General features: G+C 37.5%; 1 protein-coding gene across 2 annotated transcripts in view; it reads left to right on the top strand.

Moving 5' to 3' along the window:
- The window catches only part of FSD1L (fibronectin type III and SPRY domain containing 1 like), a 72,064-nt gene that overhangs the window by 8,273 nt on the left and 48,979 nt on the right, over positions 1-14,812 (top strand). For both annotated transcript variants that reach the window (XM_029921105.1, XM_029921104.1), the window contains exons 2-3: positions 10,908-11,003; positions 12,111-12,242. In XM_029921105.1, the coding sequence (XP_029776965.1) occupies positions 10,908-11,003; positions 12,111-12,242 (228 nt within the window). The remainder of the gene's footprint in view (positions 1-10,907; positions 11,004-12,110; positions 12,243-14,812) is intronic.

Here is a 14,812-nt window from a genome sequence, read left to right as displayed (position 1 = left end):
GAGGTACCCTCTTCAAAGAACCATATTGACATAGTCATGATCACTATATTTAAAAAGATATATTCAGGGGCACTTAGGTGGCTTAGTTGATTGAGTGTCTGACTTTGGCTCAGGTCATGATCTTACAGCTCGTGAGTTTGAACCCCACATGGGGCTCTGTGCTGACAGCTCAGAGTCTGCTTTGGATTTGGTCTCTCTCTCTCTCAGTCTCTCTCTCTACCTCTCCCCCACTCATGTTCTGTCTCTTTCTCAAAAAAATATAAACATTAAAAAATATTAAGATATATTCATTTTTTATTGAACTTGGCATTTCTAAAAATTTGGAAATAGTATTGATCTTTGAATAATACAGGGGTTAGGGGTACCAACATGCCCCCACCATAGTTGAAAATATGCATATAACTTTTGATTCCCTCAAAACTTAACTACTAATAGCCTACTATTGATGGAAATAGTAAACTGGAAGTCTTATGATAACATAAGCAGTTGTTTGGCACCTATTTTGTGTTATATGTATCATATACTGTATTCTTAGAATAAAGTAAGCTAGAGAAAAGAAAATGATAAGAAAATTGTAAGAAAGGGAAAATATATATACAGTACTGAGCTATAAAAAAATCTTTTTATAAGTGGACCTGTACGTCCAACCCAGGCATTTCAAGGGTCAGTAATGAAGCAGATTTTTTCTTTTTTCTTTTAAAATTTTAATACAATGCTTCTTTGCAATGCCTGGCTGAATGTAAGCAGGATTATTCATGCAGTAAACACGTATTGAATGCTTACCATGGTGATAGATGGTCTGTTCCAACCTAGGGTGGACAACATTTTTAAGTAGGTAGATTTTTTTTTCCATCTTCCTTTTTGTATGTTTTTTTGCCCTCAATTGGCACTCTTCCCAGCCACAAGGTTCCAATAGAATCTGATTTTAGTTATTGACATGTGTTGATTGGTAGCTAATTATATTTTGAGCTGATTTATAATAAAGTGTTAGCATAACCAGCCTGTGCACTTTTATAAATATAAGTAACATAAACTTACTGTAGGAAAATAGGAAATATAGGTAAATGAAAATTACCCATTATCCTGCCACCCAGACATAACCTCTTTTAACATTTGTACATATTATGTTCCAGCTTTTTAAAATGTATATAGAAACTTAAAAAGACTATGGTAATACTGCTTTATAGTTTGCTTTTCACTTAATATATTATGAATCTTTTACCATGTTAATATCATTCTACAATACTTAATTCAGAATTCTTTTGTGTGGATGTACTATTTGATTTTTAATCAGTACTCTTTGTTGGTCCCAACCTTCTAGTGTTATAAGTAATGCTGAAATGAACGGCCTTGTAGCCAAGTCTCTGCTTATACCATTATTTACTTAGAATAAATTTGGTAGAATGGAATTACTGAGTCAGTGTGTGTATACTTTAAAAAATCTTTGACGTGTATTGCCAGGTTGCTCTTCAGAAGGGTTGTTAGTTTATACCACTACCGGCAGTACCTGAGTGTGCCCTTATCTTCCTCCCCATTGCACCTCCCTCTGTTAGACCTATGGTTTCCTTGGCTGAATATGAGCTGTGTAGACTTCAGAGACTGGAACAGCCGATTCCGAGGTCACTGCACATGGATAAGGCTTCTTTAGCTTCCGATGCACTGGATTTCAAATCCTATGTGAGGGAGTACCTCTTCTTGCCTAGTTGGGCTTAGAGTAGAAAGGCAGCATTCTCCACCAGGTCTTTTATTAGATTTTTTTTTCCTTTGGATTATCTCAGTTGCCTTTGTAGACAGGTAGTGTTCCTAACTGTTTTGCTGTTAAGAAGAGGACATGGCTTTCTATCAGTTAGCTATTTATGATGATCTGATTCCTGAATTCCTCAACAATATATAGCCTTCTTTTTCACCTCTTCACATCACATCTGAGCACAGTACTCGTTTTTGTGTTACCAGAGCTGTGGTCAACCGGTGAGATTCTGGTTGTCGAACTTACCAGCTGAATATAGCTTTCTGGATTTCAACTCTTGTTACCTAATTCAGAGGAGAAGTCTATGTTGTAGCGTGATGCAAGTCCCGTCATTCCTGGTGGCATCAGGATAGTTTCCAGAAACGCTATATCCTGGTTTCGTTGATCCCTTGGCTCTGATTGCAGGAACCCTATGCTTGTTTTGTTCAGTGCCTGGCAGTGTAAGCAGCCTAGGTTAGTTCAAACAGGATCTGGAAGCAGCTTCCTAGATTTGAATTGTGACTGCCACTCGATAGCTATGTGATCTAAGACAATTTCTTAACTTCTCTAACCTTCCTTTTCTTCAACTGTGAAATGCAATGACATACTTTTCATTTTTTATTATTTTTTTGGATCATACAGTAGTTTAATTTTTAATTTATATCTAAGTTACTTAGCATATAGTACAGCAATGATTTCAGGAGTAGTTTCCTTAATGCCCATTACCCATTTACCACCCCCCACAACCTCTTCAGTAACCCTGTTTGTTCTCTGTATTTAAGATCCTCTTATGTTTTGTCCCCCTCCCAGTTTTTATATTATTTTTACTTCCCTTTCTTTATGTTCACCTGTTCTGTGTCTTAAAGTCCTCATATAAGTGAAGTCATATGATATTTGTCTTTCTCTGACTAATTTCGCTTAGCATAATACGTTACTTCTAGTTTCTAGTTGCAAATGGTGAGAGTTCAATTCTTTTTGATTGCTGAGTAATATTCCATTGTGTGTATATATACCACAACCACACTTCTTTATCCATTCATCCATTGATGGACATTTGGGCTCTTTCCATACTTTGGCTATTGTCTGCAATGCTGCTATAAACATTGGGGTGCATGTGCCCCATTGAACCAGCATACCTGTATCCCTTGGATAAACACCTAATAGTGCAAATGCTGTGGTGCAAGGTAGTTCTCTTTTTAGTTTTTTGGGGAACCTCCACACTGTTTTCCAGAGTGGCTGCACCAGTTTGCATTCCCACCAGCAGTGCAAAAGAGATCCTCTTTCTCCATATCCTTGCCAACATCTGTTGTTGCCTAAGTTGTTAATGTTAGCCATTCTGACAGGTGTGAGGTGGTATCTCATTGTAGTTTTGATTTGTATTTCCCTGATGATGAGTGACGTTGAGCATTTTTTCATGTGTTGGTTGGCCATCTGGCTGTCTTCTTTGGAGAAGTGTCTATTCATGAAAGACTGATACTTTTTAAAAATCTGTTTTGATGATTAGAAAGATATGCCATGTTAACAGCTTAGCACGGGGCCTGGAGCATAGAAAGTGATTAGTAAATACTACTGAATGGCCCTAATACTATTGTGACACTCTTAAATTGTAGATTTAAATTGTAGATCAACTAATGATATTTGCAGTGGTTCTAGATTTGTGTATCTCAACGGTCTGGAAAACTAATGTAGAATTTGAATCAGGAATCTTCTCTTGGTGTGAGTAGATGCTGATGGAAAACTCATAGCAAAATGTTCTTATGACTATTTGGTTATTGAGGTCCTCAGATTCAGACCCAGCATATGAACCTGGGTGTAATGATTTTCTGCCACCAGTTCTAAGAACAGGAAGTTTCTGAATCATATCAGGGGCTTATTACATTGGATAGTTTCCAAGCAAGTAGCCCAGGTTAGCAGTTTTTTTGTTGGATGCAGAAAAATTAAGATTCAACATATGAATTTGTCATCTTCACATATATTAAGCTAAAACTAGTAGACCCTTGCCACTTCAAATGTTGAAAGTCATCATGTTCTCAGACTTACAAGATGATATGCTTGTGTGTAGGAAAGGCAATGTTTTTGTTGCCCTTGTATCTGGCATGTTACAACCTTTTGATTAGCTTAAGTTTTTTTCAGTGTTGAAATAAAATCTTAGTGTTTTTGGTGCCCTTAGGTATTGTTTTCATGTACCTCTGATCTTTACTTTCAGGTAGTACGGTGTACAAATTAATCTCACAGACTCAGGAGTTAGACTGTCTTAGTTTGAATCTGGGATCTGACACATATTAGCTCTGAGATCCTGGGTGAGCTATTACTTAACCTCTATACCTCAGTTTCTGAATTGGAAAATGATGATAGTAATAGTGTCCTACTTTTTAGGATTCTTGAGAGGATTAAATGAGTTAATATATGAAAAGAGCTTAAAATGGTGCTAGGCACTTAAGAGTCTAGAAGTGTTATTTATTATTTTGCTCAGAGACTATTGATTGTGCTTTTACTTCTCATGGTTTATAGTGATGATAAGCATAACTTTAAGCTCTGCTCCTTTGAAGAAGGTACCTCATGCCTTGTATATCCCAGATTTTTGATCCATTCTATGGGAATGATTACAGTTGAACTTGGCTGTGGTGTGTAAAACCCCTTCTTTTGTTGTTAGCATAACACTTAGTCTATTTCCCTAATCTAGTAATTGAGAGGCTTAATCCTGATATAGTAGTTTTACTTTTGAGGTCTTGGTGTTTGTGGTTCTTGACCAAAGGCTAAGATTGCCTTTGCATACTTCCTTTGGAGACATACGTCCTATATATATATGTGTGTCTTTTTAACTTTCTTTTTAAGTTTAGTTATGTATTTTGAGAGAGAGAGAGAGAGAGAGAGAATGAGAGGGGAATGACACAGAAGGAGACAGACAGTGCATAGGCTGATGTGGGGCTTGATCTCACAACTGTGTCTTCAGATCTATATCACCTACAATTCTTAGTCAACCTGAAGTCTTGAAAAATATAATTCTTTTGGAAAGTAATGGAAGACTTGAGATCTGAGATAAAATCTGAGACCCTTGTAGGCATCCGTTCAGATTGATAGAGTCCCACAGAGCAGAAGAAAGATGTCTTTGCCCTCATCATCATCAGGGTTTGATAATAAAAGAGGCAATATATATCACAGTGAGCTCATTCTATACCTTTTTGAAACTTAACATATACATAGTGTATTTGTTTTAGAACAGTGTTTATAGGCAGAGGGATTGATAGGTGTGAGGGCTCCCAGGTGGGAAACAAGACGTGTTAGAGAAACTCACAGCAGGCTCCCGCAGCTGGTATGCAGCAAGGAACAGGAAGTCTGGTATGAGTTGAAGCAGGAGAGGTAGGCAGTGGGAAGATCATGCAGGATTTTACAGATTATGTAGGATCATGTTAATAGGTCATATTAAAAGACTTTTAGTTTCACCCAAGGACCAATGGGAAGCTGTTGAAGACTGGGAAGAGTGATGCTATCATATTATTCTAGCTGCAGTATATAGAACTGATTATTTGGGAGAAAGAATGGATCAGGAGACAGTTAAGTTTTGCAAAAGTGTTAAGTTGAGATACGATGTTGACTTGTACTAAGATAGTGATTACAGAGCTATTTAGGAGGTAAAAATCCACATAACTTGGTGACTACATGTAGAACACAAATGAGAGGGGTGGATGTTATGATGGCCTAGGTTTCTGATTTTGTAGCTAATACCACCATTTGCAGAGGTAGAACAAACACTATAGGAGGACTCAGGTTTGTTGGGGACATTATGGGGACATTTTTTAAATGTCTGTTTTGAGAGAGAAGGAACACGTGTGGGAGCGAGGGAGGACCAGAGAGAAAATCCCAAGCTGGCTCTGCACTCAGCCCAGGAGCCTGATGTGGGTCTCAATCTCACAACTGTGAGATCATGACCTGAGCTGAGATCAAGAGTCCAATGGATGTTTAACTGATCAAGCCACCCAGGCACCCCATATATTGAATTTTAAAGTGCTTGGGCAACAGCCAAATAGAGATTCCAAGTAAGCAGTTGGATGAAAATAGCTGCAGCTCAGAGGGGAGGCTTTGTATCTAATGGTGCTCTGTTTGTGCACAATTCATTGAAGTTTGGGGCTTTGTACTTCCTCCTCAACTTCTTTATCAATTGCTGTGTCTCCATCATCAAGCTATTGATTAATTGTGGAGGCCCTAGAGGGATAAAGTGGGGTAGAAAATTCAAAGCATTATGGTATCTTTTAACTCTTTTCTGTCACTTTCTCTGTTTCTGACTACAAAATATATAGATATTCTGCCCTAGCATGTTGCGTGCCATATTTAGAAAACACTTAAAAAATTTATACTGGATTTGGTACCCATTTAGCCAGCCTTCTATTGCATACCTCTTATATTAGGCATACACTAACCCTGTATACAACTCTTCTCTGATTCTTACCACCTAGAAAAAACTAGCCTCATGTCACATACACAAGCTAGAATTAAGTTTCAGAACCCAGTTCATGTAATCCTCTTCCTTTAGTTTTTATAAGTGTTGGTATTGGTGGTAGTACTTGTCTTAAATATTTTGGTTACTTGTTTGTTTTCCAGTTCTTCTGCGCTCCAAGTTCCTTAGTTCTTTTTGTCTTCATGCCATTTTCACCCATAGTCTAGCCAGTTGTTATTGTGATGACCAGAATGGTTGAAACCCTGGTCCCCTTGATAATTCATTTCTCAGCCCTTCCTGATGGACTTCCACTATGGAAGAATACTAATTGTGACTTCTTGATTACAGTTTTTTACGTTTGCTCATCCTTTCCAGATTAAAGGGCAGGTAGCTTTAGAGGTTCTGGAGCCCTTCCGCAGCCTATCCTTGAAGAACTTCCAGGTTACTGCTTTTTTTTTTCTTCTAAGCTTAGGTTAGAGGCAGCACTTTTATCTTTATTAGATTATTACCAAGATCACATTGGTTGCTTTGGGTTCTGACTCTTATGCATCTGGATGATTGCTTCTTCTGCAGCCATGTTTACTAATGAATTTGGTAGTGGTTAAAGTACAGGTCATCTTAAATGCTGAGGCTCCAAAGCCCTCTACAGCATAGCATCTCAGTGGTGTGTATTACAGCAAAGGCTCCAAAGCCTCTCCCTATCTAGAGTCTGGAGTCGCACCGCCTGAGAATCTCAGACTTCAGTCTTTGCTACTTTGGCCGTAAGGTCAGATGTCTTCCTCCGGATAAAGGCCTTTTATTTAGGACTTCTGTGATAGACTCTCATTCTGTATTAAAAATCCCAGTGCAGTGCAAAATGTGAGCCATAAAGCATTCTCTCTTCAAAGAATGAGATGATGTTTCCCTGAAATACTATATCAGCCCTTTTTAAAAATAATTTTTTAATGTTTACTTATTTTTGTGAGAGAGATACAGAGTACAAGCAGGGGAGGGGCAGAGAGAGAGGAAGATACCGAATCTGAAGCAGGCTCCAGGCTCTGAGCTGTCAGCACAGGGACTGACATGGCGCTCAGCCTTACAAACCGTGAGATCATGACCTGAGCCAGAGTCAGATGCTTAGCCCACTGAGCCACCCAGGCACCCCTATATTAGCCTTTAAAGGCTTTTCCTTCCCAATTATTTTCTGGGAGAGTATGGTATTTTTAAAGCCTTAGGTAATTTGTAAAGAATACCACTTCCCTAAGAGCTTTAACACACAGATCATAGGGTTTCTTTCCAGAAGTACTGCTATTAACACTTCATGGGCTGATAAAGATTTAGAAAGTTCATTTTTCATTTTCTGGGCATAGCAGAATTTTTAATGAATTAAAAGAGAGTAATCTTTACCATTAGAATTTTTATGGTCTTTACTATAAGATTAACTGTAATCTCAGGATATGATCCTGGAGGTATGGCGCAGAACCATAAACAACAATTATCCTGATGATTCTTTGAGTTTGTATAGCTTACGTGTCAGGTATCTTCAGGTGCAGTTTTGTTTTTGTCAGACGCCAGTATTTTCATGGATGTTTAAGTTTTCTCCAACCAAAGCTAATCAGCAGTTTAAGTATTACGGAAGAGAAGAGTGTATTTCTCTTGTTATGGTTTTAGAGGGATCCCCAAAGAAGAGCTGCTTATGCACCATTTTTTTGAGAGTGGTAATATTAGAATACTACTTTTCCATTTCTAAAGGTAATATTTACATAAATAAAAACTGAGAAATAATGAAATTCTGGTAAAGGTTGTAACATTTTAGCTTATATTCATGTACAGGTTTTATAATTGAATTTGGCATATGTTAAGCATATATAGAAATTGTGGTAGTCCAAGAAAAATTCAGAAAGCTTTTAAGTTTTTTAGTATTAACTGCAAAGTAAGCAGATTTGCCCTATCCTCACTCTTAGAACTACATGGACTCTTTGTATGATTTAGGCCTCTAAAGCTGTGTTGTCCAGTATGGTAGCCTTCTAGCTCCGTATGGTTGTTGAGCACTGGAAATGTGACTAATTTGAATGAGATGTGCTGTAACTGTAAAGTACATGTCACATTTTGAAGACCTCTACCAAAAAGGAAGGAAAAAAGGAACTCAGTAATTGTTAACTTTTGATTACATGTTGAAATAATATTTTGGATCACTTTGGTTAAGTAAAATAAAAAATTAATTTTACCTGTTTTACTTTTTTGATGTGACTACTATTTGGCTCTCATTGTATTTCTATTGAATATTGTCATTGGTAAAGGCTGTATTCTTCCCTCTAACATCGCTGTGACAACAGAGTCTATTAACTTTTAGTAGTCCGGTAACTCTTAATTAAAAGTATAAAGGATTTATCTTGAAAACTTAACACATATTAGAGCATTTAGATGTCTTTGACTATATTCAGTAAAGAGCAGGGAGCTTTAGAAAGGTAGGGAGGCTTCTCATTAAAATCCTTGGAGCTTAGGGCTTACCTAGCAGGGGCAGTATTCTGCTATCTCCAAAGAATTTTTCCTTCAAAATTCCCTAAATACAGAATTTGCTGCTCTACTTAGACAAAAAATAAAAGTTGGAAAACTGTTTTGTACTAGGGAGATTTCTTTTTTGGCTCTGAACTAGGTCTGCCCTTTTTTATATACCAGTGTGTCAGTTTTTTTGTGAAATTTCCTTCAGTTTTTATTGCACTCACATATATCCTGGTGATGAAAGTTTGTTATTGGGTTGAATTCATTGGTCCTCACTCCTCCTTTTCATGGGAGAAGTCTCTTCTAGAAGACTCTTAATCTTTACCATGAAGTTCACCAGTATGCTTAGCAGTGGGCAGAGCTAAACCTCAAGCAGTGATTCTCTACTATGAAAATTCTAGCACTTTTATATGTCATTGAAGAGTCTTAGCAAACAAAAATTTTAAAAGAATATGTAATTTATTGTGTGGATATTTCATATGATGGGCAAATTGGTTAGACTGAGAGACAGTGTTCTAAAGTGGTAAACAGCTTTGACTTTGGAGACAGACTGAACATAATATTTACCTTACTCGCAGTTACTACCATTTTGTCATCTGTACAGTGTGGAAGTAGCCCTGCCATGAGGGGTGATAAAAGGGGAGGCAATTACAGTCCATTTACCAGAAGAGCCCAGTCTTAACTGAAGCTCATTCTACACAGTCCAGTGATTGTGCAGAATCATTTTTACCCTTCCATTGTGTTGTTTTTACATGTATATGGAACCTATCTTGGATGAATAACTGGAAGACTCTTAAGTCCTCTGCACTCCTTTTCTACATCTCTGTATTACTATTCTCACTCCTACGCCTGTCCTGCACCCTTCCCCCAAGTCCTGGCTTCATTCTGCCACTCTGCTGGTTGTCTTTGTATTCAGATCTTGGTGTATGTACCCATTTCTGGGAGGAAGACCAACAGGAGAAACAGCTAACTCTTGGTGTTGATCTTCTTTCATAGCATAACTTCATTATGTTATTATACTAAAATACCACCAGCGGTGAGGATGGGAAGAAATAGTACAGGCAAGTGAATACAGATAGCAGAGAGCCCTAGGCAGCCTCAGGCATGGTGATAATACCTCCTTGTTTCCAGGGATTCTGGTGAGAATTAAATGGTAACTGTTATGATTGTTTTTTAATTTTTCACTATTAGAATGCTTTATGAATGTTTATATAAAATATTATCCCTTTATCAATTTATTTCTTGAGCTCTTTATATGTAGCCCTTTATCAATATCTGATTTTGAGGAGAACCTTTATTACAAAGTCTTATAGGGCATTATTAAAACATTTACACTTGTAGATTCTTATAGAAACAAGGCTTGTGCTTCTGGGAAGATTATGTAGTAAAAGTACTTGCATTTGATTTCTGCTGAGAATACAAGTACCTTGTTTGGATTTTGCTGTTACTGCTCATGAAGAGTTACTGAACACCTAGCCCTGCACTGTCCACTATGATAGTACTTGTCACATGCGGCTATAAAAAGTGAAAATAATTAAAGGTAAAAAAATAATAAACTTATTCCTCAGTTGTTCTGTCTACATTTCAAGAGCTCATTAGCTCCATAAAGCTATTGAGTACCATATGGGACAGCACATGTGTAGGACATGTTGATCATAGCGTAAGATTTTATTGTACAGTACTGACCTAGAGAATATGAAAGATTGAATGCCAAGTGTTTTATTTAAATAGGAAGCATTATCAAAAAGTATGATTTGTTACTAAAATTTATTGCTAAATTACTTATTTATTATGGTTTTACAGCACCTATAAACACTGCAGTGAATATAATTTTAACTGCAAATTTATTATCATTTTTATATTCCTAAAATGTTTTTATTTTTATAAATAAATAAAATGTCAAATTTTATTTCCTCTTTGCTTTTATTCCTCATACCTGTACTCTTATTAAAAAGTTCCATGTTTTTGCAGCATTTAAGGATTTGGTTCTATTCCTTGCCCATGGCCCTACGACCTTAAATAATACTGTTGATCATCTTTAGTGTGAAAGGTGTGGTGGTGATTAAGTTGTACACTAGGAATTAGAGTTTTAAAACAGTATAAATACATAGCTCATCTTTTATAATTTTAGACCTTTGGAAATTTAACAATGAGAAGCTTTACATAGCTCCTCTTATATATGGCTTATTTAGATAATTATTGTTATGATTTATAATTCATTAAAATATAATGTTATGTGTTTTTGTTTGTTTATTTTAATTGTAGGAAGCTCTACAAAGGATCATTTCAACTCTGGCAAATAAAAATGATGAAATTCAGAACTTTATTGATACACTAAATCAAACACTAAAAGGAGTTCAGGTATGACTCTTTGAAAAATGTTTGTGTTAATATATCACAATGAATGATTGTTGGGCCAAACAATATAAATATGTATACTCCATCAACTCTAGATTATGAACTAAAGGAGGTGAGAGCAGGGTTTTTAAATGGCAGATAATTTGGTTTATGACATTACATTAGATTGTTACGTATTAGTTCTCTTAATTGGTACCGATCCTCTTAATGGAATGATTCATCTAAATTGACAAATGCCTAAGATAATTTCTTCTATCTCATAATTACTGCAAGTGTGGATATTGCTTATTTAGAGATTTCACAGATATTTTAAATTATTGTTGAAATAGTAGCATCTTGCTTAATGAGACGGTGAGGAACGCTGGGAAATTAATAGGTTTGATAGGCTTTATTGATTCTGCCACTGGTAACTACTTGTGTGGCTTTGGGCAAAGTTACTTTTCTGTATTTTAATTCCTAAGATTTAGGAGTTTGACTACAAATTCTAGTCAGAAGATGACTTCTGAGGTTCCTTCAAGCACTAAAATTCAATGTTTGATAAACCTCTTAGGATCCAATAAGGAATTGCTTGGTTTTTTAAATTCTGTATGTCATATGTAAAGGCACTGTTTTAGACAACCTGAAAGATTTTAAGATTTACAAAAAATTAGTCCCATCCCTGTATGCTCAGATTTCTCTTCAGTTACAGAATCAAAATCTGTGATTTATTTTATTAAAATATTTCATTGATAATGCTGATGCATGACACACATTGTCGACCACTGACTTAGGGTCTGCCTTGGAACCTGACAAAAGTCTGGACAAAGTTGGAGACCTTAAAACAACCTTTAACATTGTCCTGTGGCAACATTGCTCTAAAAGATGAAGAAGGTGTAGGCTAGTCCATAAACCGCTGCTTAACTCCTCGCCTAACTGAGAGAGTGCTCTCAGCATTAGCAGCCATCCTCTCGTATTTACCTGTTCTTAAAGCCTGGGCCAAATACTGGAAGTTTGTTGTTTCTATGATGTTAGGCTGAGATAGTTTATAATATGAATCCGTTCTCTGGTAAGTATTAGTTTTGATATGTTTGACACCTCTTCAGTAAAATCATTGTTTTGTTTATTAAACAGGAAAATTCTTCTAACATACTTTCAGAGCTAGATGAAGAATTTGATAGTTTATATTCTATTTTGGATGAGGTGAAAGAAAGTATGGTCACCACCATCAAGCAGGAGCAGGCTCGTAAATCACAAGAGTTACAGGTGAGATCATACAACGTATATAACTTTGAGTACTTTCATCTATTTAGTATGGCAAAAATCAGTGAATTTCTGTGAATAACTGCTTTTATGTTGTAGAAGAATGATTGTTAACTTTGTTTTGGTCATAGATATCTTGTTTTATCTTTTTTTTAGTGTTAATTTTTGGGGTACCTGGGGGCTCATTTGGTTGAGTGTCAGACTTCATCTCAGATCGTGGTCTTACAGTTCTTGAGTTCGAGCCCTGCATTAGGCTCACTGCTGTCAGCACAGAGCCTACTTCTTTGAATCCTCTGTCCCCCCCTCTCTCTCTCTCTCTTTGCCCCTCCCCTGCTCACTCTCTTTCTCTCAAAAAATAAACATTAAAATATAAATGTCACTTAATTTTGAGAGAGAGAGCAAGTGGGGGAGGGACAGAGAGAGAGGGAGACAGAGTATCTGAAGCAGTCTCTGTGAGGTCAGTGCAGAGCCCAGTGTGGGGCTTGAACTCACAAACTGTGAAATCATGACCTGAGCTGAAATTAAGAATCGAATGCTTAACAAACTGACCCACCAAGGTGTGTCTCTTTTCATTTCTTAATTGTGATAAAAATCTAAGATTTATCCTCTTAACTACTTTTATTTATTTTTGAAAGAGAGAGAGAGAAAAAGATTGAGGGTGGTCTGGGAAGAGAATGAAGGTGACGGGGGGGCAAGGGCAGAGAGAGAGTTGGAGAGAGAGAATCCCAAGTAGGATTTGCTGTCAGAAACCAGCCCGATGCAGGACAGGATCCCACAAACTGTGAGATCATGACCATGATCCGAAATCAAGAGTCAGATATTTAACTGACCAAACCACCAGGCACCACTCTATTTTATTATTTTTATTACTATCATTTTTTATTTTGAGATGTGACCTATAACATTTTATTAGTTTTAGGTGTACAACATAATAATTTGCTATTTATACATATTACAAAATGACCACCACAGTAAGTCTAGTTGACAGCCATCACTACACATAATTACAGACTTTTTTTTCTTGCAATAAGAACTTTTAAGTGCTAAGTACTCTCTTAGCAGTGTTTAAATACACAGTACAGTAGGGGCGCCTGGCTGGCTCAGTTGGTAGAACCTGCAGCTCTTGATCTTGGGGTCGTGAGTTTGAGACCCATGTTTGGGGCCTCAGAAATGTGGAATTATTAATTGTATTCACCATACTGTACATTACATTGCCAGAACTTTATAACTGGAAATTTTTATCTTTTGACCATCATCACCCATTCATCCATATTTTAAATATTTTTTGATAGTAGCCATCTTTATTTTTTAATGTTTTTTTTTTTTTTTTTTGAGAGAGAGAGAGACAGAGAGCAAGCAGGGGAGGGGTAGAGAAAGGGGGAAACTTAGAATCCAAAGCAGGGTCCCGGCTCTGAGCTGTCAGAACAGAACCTGTTGCGGGGCTCGAACTCATGTGAGATCATGACCTGAGCCAAAGTTGGATAATTAACCAACTGAGTCACCCAGGCACCCCGGTAGTAGCCATCTTAATGGATGTGAGATGATATCTTATTGTAGTTTTTTTTTTCAATCGTTTATTGTCAAATTGGTTTCCATATAACACTCAGTGCTCTTCTCCATAAGTGCCCTCCTCCATCACCACCACCTCTCTTCAGCCCTCAGTTCGTTTTCAGTATTTGTTTTTTAATTTTTTAAGTGCTTTATTTATTTTTGAGAGAGAGACAGAGAGTGAGCATGAGCAGGGGACGGGCAGAGAGAGAGGGAGACACAGAATCTGAAGCAGGCTCCAGGCTCTGAGCTGTCAGCACAGAGCCCAACGCGAGGCTCGAACCCACGAACTGTGAGATCATGACCTGAGCCAAAGTTGGACGCTCAACCGACTGAGCCACCCAGGCGCCCCCATTTTCAGTATTCAGTTGTCTCTCAGGTTTTGCGTCCCTCTCTCTACCCAGCTCTCTTTCCCTCTTCCCCTCCCCATGGTCCTCCATTAGGTTTCTTCTATTCTCCTGTTAGACCTATGTGAGTGCAAACATATGGTATTTGTCCTTCTCTGCCTGACTTATTTCACTTAGCATGACACCCTCGAGGTCCATCTGCTTTGCTACAAATGGCCATATTTCATTCTTTCTCATTGCCATGTAATACTCCATTGTATATATAAACCACATCTTCTTGATCCACTCATCAGGTGATGGACATCGCTTCTCGGCCTCTTGGCTAAGATCAAATGTAGCATCAGGTGATGGACAGTTAGGCTCTTTCCATGATTTGGCTATTGTTGACAGTGCTGCTGTGAACATTGGGGTACATGTGTTCCTATGCATCAGCACTTCTGTATCCCTTGGGTAAATCCCTAGCAGGGCTATTGCTGGGTCATAAGGGAGTTCTATGGATAGAGTTTTTGAGGAACTTCCACACTGTTTTCCAGAGCGGCTGCACCAGTTTACATTCCCACCAACAGTGTAGGAGGGTGCCCGTCTCTCCACACCCTCGCCAGCATCTATAGTCTCTTGATTTGTTCATTTTAGCCACGCTGACTGGTGTGAAGTGGTATCTCAGGGTGGTTTTGATTT

The sequence above is a fragment of the Suricata suricatta genome, chromosome 13 (genome assembly GCF_006229205.1).
Source record: "Suricata suricatta isolate VVHF042 chromosome 13, meerkat_22Aug2017_6uvM2_HiC, whole genome shotgun sequence".
Taxonomy (NCBI): domain Eukaryota; kingdom Metazoa; phylum Chordata; class Mammalia; order Carnivora; family Herpestidae; genus Suricata; species Suricata suricatta.
This window is presented reverse-complemented; position numbering and strand designations above follow the sequence as displayed.